Source organism: Mustelus asterias, chromosome 10 (genome assembly GCF_964213995.1).
Source record: "Mustelus asterias chromosome 10, sMusAst1.hap1.1, whole genome shotgun sequence".
Classification (NCBI taxonomy): Eukaryota; Metazoa; Chordata; class Chondrichthyes; order Carcharhiniformes; family Triakidae; genus Mustelus; species Mustelus asterias.
In genome coordinates this window covers 68,400,562-68,422,462 of record NC_135810.1, presented here as the reverse complement: position 1 = coordinate 68,422,462, position 21,901 = coordinate 68,400,562, and the positions used below count along the sequence as shown (strand labels likewise).

General features: G+C 39.3%; 1 protein-coding gene across 3 annotated transcripts in view; it reads left to right on the top strand.

The window, feature by feature from the left end:
* Positions 1 to 21,901, top strand: part of pcf11 (PCF11 cleavage and polyadenylation factor subunit) — a 41,614-nt gene that overhangs the window by 4,051 nt on the left and 15,662 nt on the right. The window contains exons 1-7 of one of the 3 annotated variants that reach the window (XM_078221884.1): positions 1,192 to 1,323; positions 2,549 to 2,674; positions 5,777 to 5,965; positions 6,187 to 6,384; positions 12,781 to 13,967; positions 15,379 to 15,562; positions 19,137 to 20,019. In XM_078221884.1, coding sequence (XP_078078010.1) covers positions 1,303 to 1,323; positions 2,549 to 2,674; positions 5,777 to 5,965; positions 6,187 to 6,384; positions 12,781 to 13,967; positions 15,379 to 15,562; positions 19,137 to 20,019 — 2,788 coding nt within the window. In that variant the 5' untranslated portion in view covers positions 1,192 to 1,302. Of the gene's footprint in view, positions 1 to 1,191; positions 1,324 to 2,548; positions 2,675 to 5,776; positions 5,966 to 6,186; positions 6,385 to 12,780; positions 13,968 to 15,378; positions 15,563 to 19,136; positions 20,020 to 21,901 lie in introns of those variants that run through there. The other 2 variants (XM_078221885.1, XM_078221883.1) reach the window with 2 other exon arrangements.

The window sequence follows — 21,901 nt, the reverse complement described above, 5'->3', positions numbered from 1 at the left end:
GTGTTCAAATTGCATGGTTGAGCCTTAAGGGTACACATCTATTTCTAGACACCATATAAAATGAACTTAATTTGTAATCATAACTACTGGGAGTAATTTAAATTCTGAGAAGCAGATGGGATTAGAAAAGATGTTGGAAGTTGCTCATGTGCATGGTTAAAAAAGCAATTTCCATTATGCTACAGAATCCCATTGGTCTGTTGTCACAGCCTGTGTCCACTCCACATTTGCAATGCCACATGCTGTCTTCAAGAAAGCCATGGTCTGCAGTGGAGAAGATATTAAATGGAGTATTTTGTGGCGAATGTGCTTTTTGTGTAAAGAGATTGTAAATTGAAATTCTGGTTCCATGGCTAGCCTGGAGCATCATCACCAACATTACCTTTTGTAAACAAGACTGAAAAATGCAAGATGTCAAAAAATATGGTTCTGGACTGTTAACCTGCATTATTATCCTGCAGCCCCTCTCCAATGTCAAGTATTCAATAAGCAATACTATTTTGGACTGAGGTCAGCATCAGATGGTCAACTTCCAAAATTCACTTGACAGCCAACAAATTGAAAGCTCATCTATGCAGTTACACAACTGGTCCCTGAATTTGTGAATCTGTAGGCTGATGTGCATTGATGTACCTCTCCGTTGTCCAGAGAACAGTGCAGTAAATTCACAACTGAAATATTCAACTACCACTTTTTTGATTCCAACAGATCCAAATGTGTTTAATTAGCAATGTTCAGTTGCTATTACATGACGATTATCTAGCCCACTGTACCTTCGAAATGTACAGATAAATGTGCACTGATCATTTTATAAATCACCCAATTAATGAAGCATATGTTGACTTTTTGGATATTTGCAATATTTTGCAGCTAATCAAAATTTACATATGCAAGTTGTGTAATCCTGGTGTATAATCTTTATGGAGAATCTTTTGGTGCATAGAAGCTATAAGGTTATTTTGCAGAGTACTCTGCCTAATCCTTGGGCTGGATGTCGTGTACTTTCTGTATTTGTGTTGCAGGTGGTCATCTTTCAGTGAAGTATTATGATGGCATGCTTATCAAAATTGATTAAACATTTTAATGTCAAGCTGCATTTTTTTTACAAGTTCAAATAATTAGACATCTTTTTTATTTTGTGTAGAAGGGAACTGTGTGCAGAGCTGAATTAATACACAATTGAGTGTCTACTGGCGTTCCATTCTTCACATCATGGCCTTCTACTTCTGGTAGTGGACCATAATCCTTCAGAACTTGATGGAAATCAAGAGCAGTTAAGGTTCCAGATTTGACCTCTGGCCAATGCTGATACGGTGGCCATGGGTAGTTATCCTCCAGTTACTGTTCATTTTTCCACTAAATAGGAAAAACACCCAGAACATGTTGGAAAATGTGAATTTTGGATGGGGGCAAGATTGGTGATGGCAATGATGCTCCATGTGGTTGTAACTCATGCCAACACAAGGCTAATCGGCCTATTGGGTTATGGCTGATTTCATGCCATGCCTTCATGACAAGGAGAAAATATGCAAAAGATCAAAGGGATGTCCAACACTTGTTTGCCTTTTGGATGGAATTCTAAACTCAATTTTAAGGGAGAGAAATTCAAAGGAAAATTAACCGCATCTTTGAAAGTAATTGGGTAATAAATGGGTGCGTTAAAGAAATTGTAGTTTAGTTGTTCACAGAACTAAGCTAGTTCAAATGTTGAATTATGGAGTTCCTTGCTACTGATGGTACCATCATCTTTTTGTGACATTCAATTTTTATATAATATCACATTCAAAATTAATTGGAAACGTTGAAGCATTAAAGTTTAAATTCGGGTGAAGTGTGTATATTGCCATCTTAAGTTGACTACGTCCTCGTGGTGGTTAAAATAGGAAACTAAAATAGAATTGCTTGTATTTTTGGGTGCAATGTCAATTTAACATTCGATTAATAGAATATATTGTTCTGAGAAAATGGCTGCTTTGCAAATAACTGCAAAGATGATTAAGACCATAGTAACTTGAGCACAATCCCTTGGATGTGAAAGCACATATTTCAAATGATATAAACTTAAAATCAGGTTTTAGTTGGGTTTGGTTTTATCTAGAAAAGTAATTTTTGCTGATAATTAGCCATGCAACTCATTCCTGCTGTAACTCAAATGAAGAATGGCTGCCAAATCGCACTGTAAATCTTCAGCCCTAAGTTCCTGATGCTGTAAAAACATGGAAGATTTGGTTTGAAGCACCACAGGTGGAAGTAAACCATAATAAACTTCAGTGCTTATTATAGTGTTAGCTTTCAGTCATCAAGACTTCTGTGATTGACAGATTCTCTTAAATATTTCTCAATTACCAAACTCTGAAGTTTGCACAGCCACTGTCAAGTAACTGAGTTGGACTTTTATTTAAGGAATTGCAGGATTTGAGGACAGTTTGCAAGTAACTGCAAACATCCTCCTATAAAATATTTGATGTTTCATTGCGATTTTAAAAAGTAATGCCTTGTTCTGTTTGTTTTTGTTTTCCTAATGTTCTGAGTTTTCCTATTGCTGCAGGCCCCAGCTTCAGAGAAGCTTCCAGTAATGTACCTCATGGATTCCATTGTGAAGAATGTTGGAGGAAGCTATATTTCACTGTTTGCTCAAAACTTAAGTCCTGTATTTTCTAGTGTTTTTGAAAAGGTATCTATACTTTCGTCACTAGATTACATCTGTGAATGTATTTTTGTAAACATTGTATTTGAATGTTTTGATGACTAGATATTGCAACTTATTAATGGAACATATATATGCAAATTGATTTATGGAGTTCTGATGTAGGTGAGATTCGACAGTGATTGTTTTCAGTCTTTCTGTACTGACCTGGTGCAGGATAGAAAATAGGAGTGTGTTCTAACATTATTGTTGTCTTAAGTTGTTCCGACGTAAACAATACGAGTCTGAAGGAAATTTATTTTCTTGTCTTTCCCCTCCCACCCACCCAAGTATCACTATAGTTTGTGCTGCGGTATTTCAAAAGGTCAAAACATGCTAAACTGGGTTTTACATTGGATAGAATTGAGTTAATCTTGAACAGTGATTTTGCTGATTGCTCATTGTTGCATTTTTGATCAGCTATGAAATTGACTGAATAATTATTGGCAATTGAAATCTTGTGGCTCCTAGTTCAAGTTGAATATTATGTAGTTTTGTGAAACAGGCCCCACTTGAACCTTCATAGATTTATTCTTTAATGGAATGGATTGTACCAATGCAAATTTTCATTTGCCCCTATTAGATTAATTAGTTTGAAGGATACAGCACATAAGTGAAACTCAAGTAGCAACCATTAAGGTTCCACCTTTTTGATAAATTTTACTTGGGTAAATGGTTTTATTTGGTGACAGATCAAGCTTTACGCTTTTGGATACATTTCGGGATTGATTAAGAGTAAAAAATTAAGTTACTTTAACTTGACTGGGCAGTATTTGGAACAATAAGCTACTGAACTAAGCTTTCAGTTAAATGTAGCACCACCAATTTCTATTGGTGCGTGGAATCTAAACTTAATTTCGTTCGTTGCACCTGCATCTCATATTTGAGAGGTCAACAGACCGTTCCAAAATTAATTTAAACATACCTAATGTCCTGTAGGAATGCTGAGTTCCACATGTTTTCATACGTGTGAAGGATTTGCTTCTCGAGGACAATGGGCAAAACAGCGCATCCCTACAATGTAGACAGAGGCCATTCGGCCCAAGTCTGCACTGACCCTCCAAAAGAGTATCCCACCCAGGTCCTCCCCTCTGCCCTATCCCAATAACCCCGTGCATTTACCATGGCTAATCCACCATACCTAACATTTGGACTGTGGGAAGATGATCCTCAATGTTAAGTTGAGACCATTGCCGACAACTGCAAAAGACACATGACAAATCAGCATGTGTTGGAATAGCGAATGTTAACTTCTGCAATTCCATAGTGCAACATTTGAGCACCAACTAGGTTCAGTCTATGTTGTCCAGTGTTTATCATAACATTGAAAATTTGTGTGTGCTTCAAGTGCAACATGCATGTAATGTTAGATTTTTGTTTTTAATTGGTTTTGACTACGTAAATCTCAAATTCCAATTTATTTTAATTATTTAGTTGGACATGTCAGATTTTTATATAATTTTTCCAAGTAAAATGCAATATTTTCTAACTGCAACTAATATGAAGAATCTGCATAAATGCATTATGATGTTGATGGTTTGTACTTAAAATTAAAATGTTGAATACTTTGCAGTAAGCATTAAATATGGCAATGCAGTGGGAATATATTCATAGATCCATAGAATCCTACAGTGCAGAAGGAGGCCATTCGGCCCCTCAAGTCTGCACCGATCACAACTCACCCAGGCCCTATCCCCATATATTTACCCTAGCTAGTCCCCCTGACAGTAAGGGGCAATTTAGCATAGCCAATCCACATAACCCGCACATCTTTGGACTATGGGAGGAAACCCACGCAGACACGGGGAGAATGTGCAAACTGCACACAATGACCCAAGCCAGGAATCAAACCCGGGTCCCTGGTACTGTAAGGCAGCAGTGCTAACCACTGTGCCACAGTAGACAGAATCTTGACCGAAGAATTACCAAATAATTCAAGTGAAGAGAACACTTTGAAAGAAGTCGCAGATTTGAAACATCAGCCAATTCTTCATCTCTACACATAGTTAGGTGTGTTAAAGAGGGATTGCAGTTCTTCCTGAAATTATCATGCGTACTTTTGCAATTTCATTTCATTCAACCTCTTACTGTCACCGTTCCTATTTCAAAGATTATTTTTCTCTTGTGCTTATCAAAGTGATGCAACAAGAGAATTAAATCCTTCCCAGTTTTTGTGACCCAGTGTAAGAATCCAGGACTCTGCAGGCACATATTGCATAACTGATGCAATAAAGCCTCTTGCTCCACACAGCAACATATTTTGCCTCTAACTTTCTCCTGCGCCAGCATTGTTTTCCCATTTCACTCCCCAGCTATTCTGGGCCTTGAGTGGGATTGTCATTTCCTGCTGAATGAGTTTTGTGGAATTGAGACTGCCCCAACTTTGCAGGTCTCTTGTAGGCAGAAGAAACTTCAGTCCCACTGGACTGGATTTGAACTCTGATCCCAGAGACAAAAGACCAGGGTCTAAACCTATCGCACCATCCAGTTCTCTGCTGTTCTCTTTCCAAGTTATTATGTTTAGTCATAATCTGATTAAATGCACTTGACAAGTTGAATTCAAATACAATAGTAAATAGCCCTAGTGAGTGACATTGTGTCATAATATGCTGGACTGTAATCCTGGCTGTACAAATTTAACTTGTTAAATAAACATATCAAGTTATGCTCTTTGTACTGTGCAGTGTTGTATCCTAGACATTTCTCTCTTCTGTGACCAAAAGGAAACTATACTTTGGGTAATGTGCTCTAACTGAAAGGTTGGTTATGAAAGTCAAAATCAGTTGGCGACAGCTACTTTAAAAGTGCACATGGATCATTTAAAAACAATGACGGAGGCAATAGTTTAGGTATCAGGTGCCCATCCCAATTTTAAGTGTAACCATCAACTGATGGAATAAAGGAGCTAATCACTTGGAATCTAGCAAAAAATGTTTTGACTGATTTTGAAATTTGTCAAAAGCAAGTTTCAAATTAGTGTACTTCCTAATGAATAATGTATCCTTTCAGGATCTGTATATTTGTATGTTTATAAGAATGTATAAAAGGCATTAAGCATTGCATAAAGCTGGATTAATGTTTTGTTCTTAGGTGGATGAGAGCACTAGAAAAAGTTTGTTTAAGTTGCGTTCCACATGGGATGAAATGTTTCAACTGACGAAACTTTATGCCTTAGACGTCAAAGTCAACAAACTAGATCCTGCATGGCCTATTAAGCCTTTACCACCAAATGTGAATAGTTCAAGCATTCATGTAAATCCCAAGTTTTTAAACCGATCGGTAAGTATTACAGGAATCTCACTAACATAAGGAACATATACGTCTTGCGTTATTCATCCAAGTTGAATTAATGTGGTTCCCAATATTAAATTTCATGTGTAAATAAAGACAATTTGCAAAATGTTGTGGTGCTTCTCTTTTTTGGCATTTCATTTTGTAGCAGTTTCCTTGAAGAATTGTAGAATATCCTGGTCGTAACTTCACTTTCTCCTTACTCGTAGCTTGAAGAACCTACCACCTCAAGTTCCACAGTTGCTCCTGTAAACTCAGCTAAACAAAACATTGCTGACTCACAGAAAAACGTAACACAGGAGCAAGAGCAGTTTATAAGACAGCAGCTGTTAGCAAAACAAAAACAATTACTTGAGTTGCAACAGAAGAAATTGGAGCTGGAATTAGAGCAGACAAAGGCACAGCTGGTAAGTTCAAAGTACTAATCACTAAATGTCATTTTGTTGGAGGCAATTTCTGTAGTGGTTAAAGCATTGAGGCCTAATGGGGTGGAGTTACCCATTACCGTTGGTAAGTTCTTGTATGCAAATTCCATAGAATCTAAAATAATACCAATGAGAGGAGCAAAATTGAAGCTCAAGAACCAACATCAGGGTTGCTTTTCTGATTTGGCTGCTACTATTAAGTTCCATTTCTAATTTCCCCTGGCTTGAAATTATGGATTTACACGGGTGCTGGCAGACCTATATGTAAAATGAGCATTCTTCATCTAAGCTCAAGACAATATGTGTGGGCATGTATTTTAAATAGTAGAGGACATCATTAAAAAAAACTCTCAATAGTCATCCAGTGTTGATGCATTTTCCAACAGCAGTTATTGATCACCGATCAGAAACCAGGGATTCTGGAAGACATTCTATCTTTGGCCTGGGTTACTAAGTCACTGATCAGTCTTCCAGACTGAAACAAGCGAACTCAATCACTAGGAGCTTTGTGGAACTGAGCAATGGGTTCTGTGGTGTAATGATGAACACTCTAGCCCGTGAATCTAGCGATTTGAGTTTAATTCTCATCGGAGCCTTTTATAGGGCGGCGCAGTGGTTAGCACTGTTGCCTCACAGCGTCAGGGACCTGGGTTCAATTCCCGGCTTGGGTCACTTTGTGTGGAGTTTGCACATTCTCCCTGTGTCTGCGTGTGCTTGCTCCAGTTTCCTCCCACAGTCCAAGATGTGCAGGTTAGGTGCATTGGCCGTGCAAAAGTCTCCTATAGTGGACCCGAACAGGCACCGGAGTGTGGCGACTAGGAGATTTTCACTAACTTTATTGCAGTGTGAATACATCTGCTTGTGACTAATAAACAAACTTAACTTTAACAATGAAAGATCACGCTGGCGGAGTGGTATTTATTCACTTAAATGTTTTGCATTAAGGCCAATAATACAGATATACCAGTGTAGCAATATTGTAAATATGGTGAAACCTAATTTACAGTAATGGCATAAATAGGTGCTAGAATATGGATAATTGAGTTCATGACTAATTGTTTAAATCTGCGCGGCACCAAAGTTTACAAATTTACAGCAATTTGTTTTCATTTGGTGCTGAACCACATAATTGCCAATTGATAACTGGCTGATAAACAGCTTTCACCGCGTCCAGTAAGTAGTCTCACAACAGGTTAAAGTCCAATGGTTTATTTGGTAGCACGAGCTTTCGGAGCGCTGCTCCTTCATCAAGTGAGTGCTACCAAATAAACCTGTTGGATTTTAACCTGGTGTTGTGAGACTACTTACTGTTCCAACCCCAGTCCAATGCTGGCAACTCCACTTCATCTTGTCCATTATGATTGGAGCTTTATAATGTTGAAACGTACATTGACTGCATTTGGAGTTATAATTTGCACGTATGGAGCATCACATCAACTAATTTGTTAGGTAAAACTTTCCTCTTTATAAGTTGACTGATGAATGGGGTTCCATCTCCAAACAGCACAGACTTTAGGTAAAGAGGGAGCTAAGTAAAACATTCAAGAATATAGATAATACAGATTGCAAGTATACCTTCGATGTGCAAGAATGGTCTGGGAAATGATCCATCTTTGTGGGGTGGGTGTTTACTCACTTCTGCTCCCACAGTCAGTTGGATGATTAAGATTAGTAACATAAAGGGAACACAGAAGAAACATTGGCATTATTTGTATATTGCCTTGCACCATTTCCATCTACAACCTTCTTAAAAGCACTTGACGATTGTACTTAAAACCCACCCACCATATTTCTACCCCTCAGTTCTGAAGAAGTCCTATTCAACTTGGAACGTAACCTCTGTTTCTTTCTCCACAGATGCTGCCAGACTTGCTGAGTATTTCCGGCAATTTTGTTTATCCAGTTAAGGTTTATTGGGTGCTGCAAGTGTCAGAATGGTTTCTGGTAATGTGTCCCAAACTGATGTTCTAGTGGAGTTGAAGTCAAATAAAAGTTTCTCAAATCCAGATATTTGAATTACTTCATGACTTCTGCATTGGACCTTCAATGCAAGGAAGACTCGAAAGCAATTGAGTTTACATAATAAAAGAGGGTGTAGCCGTCCAAGATTTGGGTTTATTTTTGATTTTTCTTTATTTTCCTGTCTCCTGTTGGAAGGTTTCTGATGCATTTAAAACCGTTCCCTGGTTACTGCCTTCTGGTTCCTCGTCCAGGTGGCTGGTCTTCCTGTGTGGCATTGAATAGAATCTCTACGTTCAGAAGGTGGCCATTTGGCCCACTGAGTTTGCACCAACTCGCCAAAGAGGCATCTTGCACCCTCCCATAACCCTGCACATTTACCATGGCTGATCCACGTTACACATCACTGGACACCTGAGGGGCAATTTAACATGGCCAATTTACTTAACCTGCACATGTTTGGACTGTGGGAGGAAAATGGTGCACCTGGAGGATACACACGCAGACACGGAGAAAATGTGCCAACTCAACAGTCACCCAAGGCTAGGATCAAACCAGGGTACCTGGCGCTGTGAGGATGCAGTGCTAGCTCCTATGCCATCATGCTGCCCCAATTCAAGATCCAACAAATAGCCCCACTAGATCCTGTGTCTGTCTCAATTGCGCCCCCTTCCAATCTCCACATCCAGTCTTCCCTTTGCACTATTTCGGGAAGGTATTTGTGAGGTTATCAGAGCTTAACTGATGAGGCACAGTTTTGAGTTCAAAATCCACTAGCAAAAATTGTTTGAAGTGTTAACACTGCAGTCCAATGACTTGGATTAGGGATCTTTTGAGCAGGTAGATATAAAAACTCCTGTTCATCGATGTAATTGTAATGGTTGCATCGATGTAATTGTAATGGTTGCATCAATTTGGATAAAAGTGTTACTACTAAATAATACTAAGTCTGGCACGAAGGAGATGTAGAAAATTATCTTTCAAACCTTCATACACATGACCTCAGATCAAGACCTGTCAGATCAGAAGAATTGAGAAATCAGAAGAAATCTAAATTTTCTGTTTCTTAGGACTTGAAAGATGTTCGTTCAAGGATATTTATTGCCCATTCCTGGTCCTAAAATGGTTGCGAGCTGCCTTCTGAATGGGCTCAATAGCAATGAAGAGCAGTAATAAACAGGTTATGTTTTATTTTTCAGGATGAATATTGAGAGAGCTGGCATTTATTACCCATCCTTAATTGCTTTTAAGGTGTTAGGTCACCTTGAATTGCTGCAGTTCGTCTGGCATGGGGGTGCCCACCATGTTACGGGTTTTTGAGATTTTGGCCTTGCAACAGAAAATGTAACAATACAGTTCCAGCAGGATGATGTGTGTGACTTGGAGAAGGTGGTGTTCTGATGCATCTACTCTCCTTGTTTTATGCGGTAGAAGTTCAGGGTTTGGAAGGTGCAGTCACCGGAACCTTGGAAAATTGTTGCAGTGCATTTTATACATGGTATACATTGTTGCCACTGCTGGCTTTGGAGGAAGTGAATATTTAAGGTTTATAGGGTGCTGTGTGGTGTTGAGCTTAAGTGTTGGAGCTGTGCTCATCCAGGCAAGTGGAGAGTTTTCCATTACACTCCTAACTTGTGCCTTGTAGACGGTGGACAGATAGGCTTTGGGAAGTCAGAGATGAGTTACTTTCCACAGAATTCCCAGTCTCTGAACGCAATTTTTATATGGTTGGCTGGACCATTTAGTTGTCACTAGTAAAAACCCAGGATCTTGATCAAAATGTAATTTAATCTCGTGGGAAGATGGTTAGATTCTTTATTGTAGATGATCATTGCCTGGCATTTAAGTGGCGGATAACATTCCTGCCACACATCAGCCTAAGCCTGAATATTGCGATATTGCTGCATGTGGCCACAGACTGCTTTGGTCTCTGACCAGTTACATGTGGTACTGAACACCCAATCATTTGCGATCTTCCCTATTTCTGACATTGATGACAAGAAGATCACTGAAGCTAGTTGAGTCTCAGACTTTTCTTGAGGAGCTCCTGGATTGATGTCCTGGACTGAGGTGATTGTCCTCTTGCAACCATCTTTCTTTCTGCTAGGTGTGACTCCCAATGGAGAATTTCTGCCCTGTCCCCCACCGACTTTCACTGTCTCCAGTTTTGCTAGGGCTCCTTGATGCCACATTCCCATCAAGTGCATGCCATTTGATGGCACTATTGACACATTTTCCAATCCTTTGCTGGAGAGCAGACTAATGGGCCATTAATTAGCTGAATTTGATCTGACTGGTGTTTTCTGGGCAGGACATATCTGGGCAATTCAACACATTTGTCAGGCAGATGCTTGTAGCTGTTCTGGAACAGTTGCTGAGGTTATGGCCAGTTTTGGCAAGTTGACACGGCTGCAGTCATTACTCGCCCCTAATTCCCATGATAGTTTGCTTATACATCTTAAGCTGGCACTTCAGAGGGTATTATGAGTGGGTTAACAACATTGCTCAATAGTGGTGCTATATTTCCTTTCATGACAGGCAGTTAATAAGCCAGTTGAATTCTTAAATGACAACCCTGCTTGCATAAGTTTTGCTGATGCATTGAATTCAGTTTTGCAGTTTGCCACTGGAATTAGGAATGCTCAATATCATTGAGGTTGGGTTGCTAGTCCATTACAACTAGGCCACTTTGACTTGGTGATTGGTATTTTTGTTCTTGATTCAGTTGGAAGTGCTTATACAATTCAACCTGATTCTTGTTTTAGTAACAGTCTGCAGCAAAGGCTTCTTTCCTGCTCATACTTAGAACATTGGCAAGTGAAAGCTTTTGCCATAGAAGTAACAATGATTGAAATGCTTATGTAATATTTTGGGTTTGTGACCATTCACTTGAAATGCCAATGATGTCTAATGGAAGAGTTTTGAAGGACACACAAAAATGATTTTATTAACGCCTTTAGACAAGAGATCACCAATGGGAGACATGCAAATAGTAGTTTAACCACCCCCCATCGCATTACTGGAAGCAAGCACAATTCAAAAATAATCAGAAATGCAGCAGCACCCTGAAGGGTGCCATTTCTACTTTAGAGGAATTTGTCAGAACAGGACTGGATATTTGTGTCTTCATTGAGCATAATCCAAGAAGTAGGCAATGTAATGTTCTCTAGGGAAAGGGCTTGTCTCTTGTGCTATAGCTCCTTCTAATATAAATAGGATTTCTCGGATGGCATCTGCAAAACAGCAACCTGAAAGAACTTTCAAAGCTAAATTCTCTTACGCTCTCAAATTGCCCATCTCTCAATAAAGTGCATTCTAAATGTAAATGATTCAATGCAAGTGTGCTTGTAGAAACTTAAACATGCCTTGTGAAAGACTTGTCACTTGCTAAGTGGTTCCTGACCAGATTGATCATTGAGCGAGTTTGCATTATATTTGTGCAGATGCTGTTAATCGTACTCCATAATCTGCTCTTATGTTGTTTACATTATAGATTCAGCAGCAAGTGGTAGGGTGGGGAAAGACAGGGCAAAGCATACTGCTGTTGGCCAAGAACTACGTGCTAGTCCTGGCGTGATTAGAGCATCAGGGGGGGGGGGGGGGGGGGACGGACCTTGAGTGCAAAGATCTGGGTCTGTTGATGTCTTGCTTGGGATTGTCACTGATTCATATTGTATGAGGACTGAATCTTTTTAAAAGAACAAAGAAGATAATTAAAGAAAGTAACCAACATTTTTTTTAAAAACTGCAAATGCTAAAATAAGCTGCCAAAAGCATACAGATCAGTCAACATCTCAACAAAAAAATGATTAACATTTTAGTTTTGTTTAAGTTTATTTATTAGTGTCACAAGTAGGCTTACAGTAACGCAATTAAGTTATTGGGAAAGTCCCCTAGTCGCCACGCTCTGGCGCCTGTTCAGGTACACGGAGGGCGAATTTAGCATGCCCAATGCACCTAACCAGCACGTCTTGCAGACTGTGGGGGGAAACTGAAGCAACCGGAGGAAACCATTGCACACATGAGAACGTGCAGACTCCACACCAGGGACCTGGGTTCGATTCCCCACTTGGGTCACTGCAGTGAGGGCAGCAGTGCTAACTGAAGGATGATTACATCCAAAGTTTTCTTTGTTTTTCAAATGTTGATGTCTTTAACATTTTGTGTTCTGGTGTTAATTTGTGACCAGTGTAAAAACTTCTTTATTGAAGAAGTTGCTTTAGATTTACTAAAAATATATATTGGTGTGCACATGAGGAAGCATGTCTCCATGGGAATTTAATACAAATGCTTGCGTTCCAGGTTTCAGTGTTAAATAGTTCTGACCTGTGTTTTATACAGTGTACAGATATTCCTCGCATTTGACTTCTTTTATTGTGTTTTTTTTCCCTCCTTCCCCCCCCCCCCCCCCCCTTTCAGATTGCCTCGCTTGCTTCCCAACATCCTATTCCTGATTCGGCGGTAACTCTTGGACATTCCAAACTACATGTGCCAATCACAAAGGTTTCTCCTATGCTTTCAATGGGAACAGCAAAGCCAACTCCTGCAACAGTTAGACCCTTGCAGCAAGAATCAGCGGAGTTAGAAAACTTTCAGGCAACACATGTCAGTGATACTAAAGTGTCAAACCGAGACCCTCGGATAAATAGGCTCAGTCAACAGTCATGTCATTCAAAAGATCCTGCTAAAAAAGAAGGCCCATTGCAAACAGAGAAGTTAGAGAAAACATCAGCGAGCAAAAGAAGTAGCCCAGCTGGGGGATCTTCTGATAGGACGGAAAGTCAAATTGGTACATCAAAACAAGACAAAGATAAGATCTGTGAGAAATTGAGAAAGGAATCTAGAGCTTCTGAAGGAAAATCTAAAATGGTATCGCCAGTGAAAAATAAGTTGCCTATCAAAAATGCGAAGAAAGTGGACACTGAGAAGGTAAAAGTAGAAGTCAGTAAAAGAGATCCAAGATTGCGCAAGTCTTCTCAAGATAAGACTGATAAAGTAGAAATAAAAGAAAAGAAGATAAGTACTGAAAAAAAAGCAGAGGATGATCAAAGTAAAGGGAGTGAACGTAAACCTTCAGTGACCAGAAATAAAGCGATCAATGGGGTTCTGTTGAAAAATGAAAAGGATGGAAAAGAGATTGGAAAGGATGTTTCTAAATCTGGAGGATTTAATTTTCGATCACATTCTAGATCGTCAAGATCACGATCCCCAAGATCACACTCGCCAATATCACGGTCACCTGTATCACGTTCTACCAGACAAAGAGGGCGATCCTCACCAAAAAGGAGGCGTACAAGTGTTTCACCACTTCCCAAAATACAGGACAAAGAAAAGTCAGTTAAGAGACCCCTGTCTGATGAGTATAAACAGAATGCTAATAACTGGGAACGTCGAGATGCTAGGAAAAAAGGTAATACCAAACCAGAAGCAAGAGATCCACGGAAATTGAAGAGACCACGGGATGATAGATGTCAGGAATCCCAGGTTGCACGTCCTGAAAACAGGAATTCCCCAAGACGTTCTCCTGAGCCAAAGGAAAATGTAGAAAACTGGCATGACCAGCCATCTGCAAAAAGATGGAAATCTGGTTGGGAGGAAGCTAAAAGGTAAGTTAGGGGAATGTACCTACCATACCAGAAAGTTCATTGTAGACCATATGGTTGCTACTTATTTTCCTCGCATCCATCAATCACACATTTTGCCAAAAAAAGCAAGTTCTTTTTTTGAACTTGTAGAAAATATCTTCCATCACATGGTTAACCTATTCCACACTGTTAACCATCATTGCACAGAATAATTAAATCCAAAACTGTCCACATTTCCACTTTAGCGCTTGATTTGCTTATTTCCGTTCATATTTGTGTCTCATTGGTTAGAAATAATTAGGTGAGACAATTTATTAGGTATCGTGGGGTCTTCACAGGGCCCACTTTTTCCAGACGAACAATGTGTATTTCAGACTCTCCTGGTCGTACAGATCATAGAATCTTACAGAAGAACATAGAGAACATTATGCTCATCATACTTATGCTGTCCTTTAAATGATTTTCCCAAGTATCCCATTCCACTATTACTATAACCCTGCAATTTTTTAATTTCCAAGTTAGAAACACCAATCTCTGGGAATAGTTACTTCTTCACAGCCACATTTATCTGAGAATCAAAATATTGTATACAGTACTATCCTCCTAAAAGTTTTAATTTAATCCCATCAGTTTTGCATCCAAAAATGTTTGCCCTGTTTATTATAATGAGTAATGTATCAGTAGCCCCTTTGTTACATGCTGTGATTTAGATTTGTGTTACCATCTTTGTGTGGAATATAAGCTTGATTGCTCTGGTTTTGGCACCTCATATTTGTCCAAATTAAATGATAACTGCCGTCATCACAGTCGTTCTGCAATTGGTCTGCATGAGCTCTGTTTCCCAAACCCCCATCACCCACACACATTTTGGATTCTCAGCAAACATAATTTAGCTTATAATTTACAGAAAATGCTAGAAATTACCAGCACTCTATATATTTTAGATTTCTAGCATCTGCAGTATTTTTTTAAAATTATAACTAATGTTCCTACTGACATTTATGTAGAAATGAAACTACTAATTGTAACAATAATCCTTGAGGCACACTATCTTCTTTCTTCATATCTTTGCAATGATACAACTGAGATATGTGGTGCAAGATTGTGAACTTTTTGCCATTCGAGGACTTGAGGCTTCTGACATTTTATGTCTGCTGCCACATATTGTAAAGTAATCATACTGTCAGTTGCTAACAAGCCACTGAAGTAATTGAAGAAGCTGGAAGTACATAGCTGATGAATCGGTTTCTAAAGGAAGGAAAATTATTTCAGACGTCCATTCATTTGAACACATTCAAGAAAATAAATGTTGATTTTTGATAGGGATTTATTTTGAATCCTCAAGGAATCACTGCAAACCAGTAAGTTGCAAGATGGTAAAGTTAAAAAAAGATTGATATGTAATACTTTATTATAAATGTTTGCTTTGTAGCTTGAAGCAGAAACAAGAGACTCCGGCAAGTACAAAATTTCCTCATCAACAGAAGGATGTGTATCCTGGAAGTAAAGGTATTCTGTCTCCTCGAACACCAAGACAGCAAAGGATGAGTGTTGATGCAAACTTACAAATCCCAAAAGAATTGACATCTGCCAGTAAGAGAGATTTACTGAAAAAAGTAAGTGGAAATTTATTAATTGTGTTTTGTAATTGAAATTGCTTTACCTCAGTTTTTCTTAATCATTTGACCTGTTAAAACTTTTCTCTTGCGTTCAGCTGCCTCACAGGATTGTTCATCAGTTAGAAGGGGTGGGGGGAACGATGATATTGTGAGAGAAGCTGGGAAACCACATTGGCACAATGTTCCTTGACAACCTTTTAGAAAACATAGATTTACAGTTATATAGGCTTGTTTGGAGTCTAGATGGATATCAGCAAAGCTTGTGCAGCAATTTGTAGCATGACCCTTCAACACTGTCCAGCAGATACCCTGCCTGATGCCACTTTCAAGCAAGTTAATTCGACAAAAAGTAAGTTTTTTCCCGAGAACAACCATTCCAGGCGAGGAAATAGTGAAGCAGGAGCCCCTCCTAATTGCTTTTAAGCAGTAACTAGAGATGATAATTATACTCCCGTGTTTTCAGGAAAAGGTAACATATTTAGCAGATCATGCATATGTAAGATATGGGGGAATGCATTGTCTCCAGGGCCATGGGTTTGAAGCCTTCTGTGGAGGCATTTACTAGGAATGTTTGTAGCAGTGACATGTACAAACTACCCCTTGCACGGACCCTGTAGAAAGTTCTATTAGGTCAAGGAAATTCAAAGTTTTACTTGTGTTATGTCTCCTTGAACACCAAGACAGCAAAGGATGAGTGTTGATGCAAACTTACAAATCCCAAAAGAATTGACATCTGCCAGAAGTTGAAAACCACTTTCCCTCTGACAAAACTAAAAGACTTAAAATATCTACACATCCACATAACTATTGTCATATACATACAGCACAGAAGGAAACCATTCAGCCCGTCATGTCTGCGCTGGTTCTGCTAGTCTCACTCCTCAGCCCTTTCCCAAAAGCTCAGCAATTTTTTTCCCTTCAGGTGTTTGTCCAATTCTTTTGAAATTCACAGTTGAACCTGCCTCCACCTTAGGCAGTGCATTCCAGATTCTGCGTTTTACAGTGCAACCTGATTTTAATTGTTTTAGTAATAGTCTGCAGCAAAGGCTTCTTTCCTCCTCATACTTAGAACATTGGCTAGTTAAAGTTTTTGCCATAGAAGTAACAATGATTGAAATGCTTACAAAATATTTTGGGTTTGTGACCATTCACTTGAAATGCCAATGGTGTCGAATGAAAGAGTTTTGAAGGACACACAAAAATGATTTTATTAACGCCTTTAGACAAGAAATCACCAATGGGAGACATGCAAATAGTAGTTTAACCACCCCCCATCACATTACTGGAAGCAAGCACAATTCAAAAATAATCAGAAATGCAGCAGCACCCTGAAGGGTGCCATTTTTACTACTTTAGAGGAATTTGTCAGAACAGGACTGGATATTTGTGTCTTCATTGAGCATAATCCAAGAAGTAGGCAACGTAATGTTCTCTAGGGAAAGGGCTCATCAAAAAATTGGAAGTTAGTTGGACACCATTTATCTTTTTTAAACAATCCACGCTGGCCTTCCTTAATTCATCCAAACGTGTCCAATTGAGGTTCCTTAGACAGCACCCTCCAAACCCACAACCACTACCATCTGGAAGGATAAGGGCAACAGACACATGGAACACCACCACCTGGAAGTTCTCTTCCAAGCCACTCGCCAATCTAACTTGTAAATATATCACCGTTCCTTCAATGTTTCCAAATTAAAATCCTGGACTCACTCCTTCCCTAAGTATGCACTGTGGTTGTACCTATGTGGTTGTACCTGGTGATGTTAGACTTCTTACTGTGTTGTACCTATACCACAGGTGACTGCAGCTGTTCAAGAAGACAGCTCATCAACATCCTCTCGAGGACAGTTAGGGATGGGTAATAAATGCTGGCCTAGCCAGCAACACCCACATCCTGTAAAATGAATTTTAAAATGTACAACCGGCCTTTCTACTATGTCCTTCATCAATTTTCTTTAGCCCATCAAGAATCTCAACTACTTCCATTTTTACTGACTTGGCAGTATCTTCCCCCTTGGTAAGACAGATGCAAAGTATTCATCAAGAATCTCAACTTTGTCCTCTGCCTTCATATACACATTTTTGGTCCTAAAGCAACCCCACCCTCAGCCAGAGGTATTGCTGGGCCCAATGACAGTATGCAAGTGTTTTTGCGGTCATTGATTGATGGTGACAGTTTTCCCATGAAAGTTGCCTACCTGTTCTTATTGACATGTTGAATGTTTGAAAACTGCTTTATGGCTAGCCTTGAATGATATCCAGTGGAAAGTCTAGGGTTTGTGGATGAAGTGGTGGGAGCAGAGGAGGGGTTGGAAACTTTGAGTATCATTTACTTATAGGGATCTGGTTCAAAGAATAGATGAAACAGTGCCTTTCATCAGGAGGATTTCTGATTTGCCTTTCAAAGATTGTTAAATGACTCAATAATGGAATGCAGAGCCATAGATCCAAGTTTGTTTGATGGCACCTTTAGATGACATGGTATAGGATAACAAGTTGTCACAACTTGTGACAAAATGAGTGGCAAATTAGCATAGAGTTGAATGTATGAGGTCATCCATTTTGGACCTAAGAAAGATAGATCAAGCATTTTGTAAATGATGAGCTACAAAAGGTACATTCCTCTTGTGGGACAGTTCAGAACAAAGGACATAATCTTAAAATGAGAGCTAGGCTATTGAAGGCAACATCAAGACGGGACCTCTTCACACAAAGGTTTAGTGGAAATTTGAAACTCACTTGCCCAGAGATTGGTAGACTTTAGGAAATAACATTAAAGGTTATGGAACCAAGTTGGTGGATTGTTTACATCCGTGAAGACTTCCAATTTGGAAATGAACTCTCATAGTGAAAGAAAATAAGATATACATTACAAAACCATGATTTTTATCACTTGGGGATACGAGAAACCAGATGTTTATATTTGCATATAAGAAATATGAAGCTCTAGTTAAAGAATTAGGACAGTGGACTATAATACATTATGGCAGAGTTGGGAAATGTCACCTAAGATTATGTTCATTATTCTGTTAAAGGAATAGAATCCCAAGTTAATTTCCTTCTCATGCTTGAAATTAATAATGGCTTGTCAGAATTTTGAAGACATGTCTGTAAAGTCCAAATACAAAGAGTTAGTTTATGCAGACGTTTGCATTGCTATCATATGGGAAGAGTAGTTGACAGGCCAAAGAAACCTTTTGTTTATGCATCAAAGTTAAACTTTTAATCGAATGAGGAAAGCCATTTATGTATTGCATGATAATTCATTCAATTAACATGGACAGAAAATAGTCGTTTATTGCTAACAACTGTTGCAAATTACTGATTAGATTCCTGATTGGTTACTTGAATATTTACATTTCAGGATATTCCATGATTTACTGACAAGTTCTTGACCATTTTCAATTTTCCCTTTCCCTTCATTTCTTTTAGTGATGACTTTCTACCAAATTCAGTTGCTGTTCTTCTTGTTCTGTTTTTTGAAACTATTGTTAGGCATGCTAAAAGCTGTTGATTTTAATTAGCTCTTGCATTTTGCTTATTCAAGTTTGTAACCTTTTTGTTTTCGTAGGCAAATCAACGACTAGCAGCTGCAGAAATAAGCTATGATGAGTTCCTTGTTGTTGCTCATCAGATCAATCAGCTGTTCCAGTATCAAGAGGAAAAGAGTAGATCTAGTGACTGGCAGGCATCCCATGTTACCCCCAGAGGTTTTAAAACTGAACTGAAAGGAGAATCTCCATTAGCTAGAACCCAAGGTAAAGCTGCACCATTATCTGAAGCAGAACTAAGCTATCTTGAGCACATGTCTAAATTAAAAAGAACCAGGGTTCAGTTAGAAAAATCACATGAAACAGAATCTCGTTGGAAAACAAGAGAGGCTCATAATAAAGATATATCGGATGATCTCTTGCTTAGTGTAAGAGAAGATGGTGACCAAGGCAGCAAGTCTCCAACAATGAGCAGCACTTCATATTCACTAATTGAAAGACATGATACAAGAGGTTCTGGTCAGGAAAGAAAACTTGGAGAAAAAAGAGAGGCAAGTGAGAGTGGACGTGGACATTACAGTGAAGGAAGACACTCAGACAGAAGAAAATTGGGTGACATAAAACCTTCAAGACGTTCTCCTGTTGGTGATAATAGACAATTGCATGACAAACAGGATCACGTATCACCACTTCGTCAACATATGAGTCCGTTAATAGATGAGGAGAGAAACCAAAGTAACATACGCGATAGCAAAAAGCATGGAGATGAAAAGTTGTCGATTAAACAAGTGAGAAGTTCTCCAATTCCTGAAGATCGATACAAAACAGATTCTAATCACGGGAAGTTGTGTAACAATTGGACAGAGTCAAGAAATGAACACAATAAAGATCAGCGGCAGGGGTCAAAGCATCAGCCCATGGTTGAAAGAGATCTTCAAGAATTTGGTCCAAGAGATGGACAAGGTAAATTTAGAAAAGTAATTGAAAACTCTTCCAATTTGCCTGTTAAATTTATTCTCTTTCCTGGGTCGCAATGTACAGCATCCCCAGTCAAAAACGAGCATCTCCTCCGAGGTTTATGAATACTCCTTTTGGCTATGAACAAGACTAGGCAGTTTCCTATCGTCATACGGAAGTATCTGTGCTTGGCATCTCTTAATTATTCAAGGTCAGGTCGACCAGGATTTCAAAAAAATTTCTACCAATTTTCTAACTTACTGAAGCTGTAACTCAAGTTGTAGATGGTGGTTCGTTCATATGGCAACAACTTAAGTGGCAACTGCTATATTTTTCACGGAACATAATTTATGGGCATAGGCAATGGTTGTCAGCAATCATTGGCTTGTGGAGGCAACTCAACCAAGTACTCATTCTTTCCACATCTGACATCTACGCTTGAGGGTTAAAATGTTATTTGACTAGCGAGTAAGAGTGAGAACCTGACTGACATTGATTCTCCATCCATTCCAAGGCTGCTAATGTACTACAGCAACCCTTGCTGGGATCAGTTAGGCACAGAATTGACTTGGGCCTTGTAAAGTAGCTTAATCTTGAACTATAAGCAATTTTCCCACTGAACCATTGCAAATATTTTCCACTCAAAAGGCAAAATGCACCCATCCATCGTGGTTTCCTGGTACTGTTTTCATAGCTGCAATCCTTCGGATTTGCCAATTTTTCCGGAAGTTATTTATAGTTTGCCCCTTGCAGTGGGTTTTACAGTAGAAAAATCGCACAAGGCATTTTTAGTTTTTGCTTGTGGCATTGACATTTGCTTCGTTGAATACCCATAGCTCTGCAGTAATTAGGACCATTTTCCATATATTAGGCTAGTGAATATTTGCAGGCTATTTCACAGTTGAAGCATCATCTAGAAAATAGGAGAAGGAATAGGCCATTTGGCTCTTCGCGCCTGCTCCAGTATTCAATATGATCATGGCTGATCCTGCATTTCAACAAAATTCTGTGCTCTCCCATACCCCTCGACACATTTAGAGTCTAGAAATCTTATCTATTTCCTTTTTAAATGTTATTCAAAGACCTGCCTCCACAGCTTTCTGTGGTAGAGAATTCCACAGGTTCATCACCCTGAGTGAAGAGGTTTCTCCTCATCTCAGGCCTGAATGGCTTACTGCATATCCTGAGACTTCCAACCACCACCAGTCAGAGGAAACAATATTCCTACATCCAGTCTGTCCAGCCCTGTCAGAATTTTATGTTTAAATTCGATATCCCTCACTTTAAACTCCAGTGACTACAGACCCAGTCAGCATAATCTTCCCGTGTATGACAATCCTGCCATCCCAGGAATCAGTCTGGTGAACTTCCGCTGCACTCCCTCTATGGCAAGTATATCCTTTCTTGGATAAGGAAACCATCACTGCACACAATACTCTCACCAAGAATATGTACACCTGCAGGAAGATATCCTTGCCCCTGTACTCTTGTGATGAAGGCCAACATATCATTTGCCTTCCTAACTGCTTACTGTACTTACATACTTGCTTTCAGTGGCTGGTACACAAGGACACCCAGATCCCTTTGTACAGCAGCATTTCCCAATCTAGCACCAATTAAGTAATATTCTGCTTCTCTGTCTGAAGTAGATAACTTCAAGCTTATCCACATTATACTGCAGCTGCCATGTATTTGCCAACTCATTCAGCTTGTCTAAATCACCTTGAAACCTCTTAACATCCTCCTCAACACTCCTATTCCTACCAACTTCTGTGTCGTCAGCAAACTTGGAAATGTTACTTTTGGTTCCCTCACCCAAATCATTGACGTATATTGCGAATAGCTGGGGTCCAAGCACTGATCCCTGTGGGACCTCACCTGTCCCTGC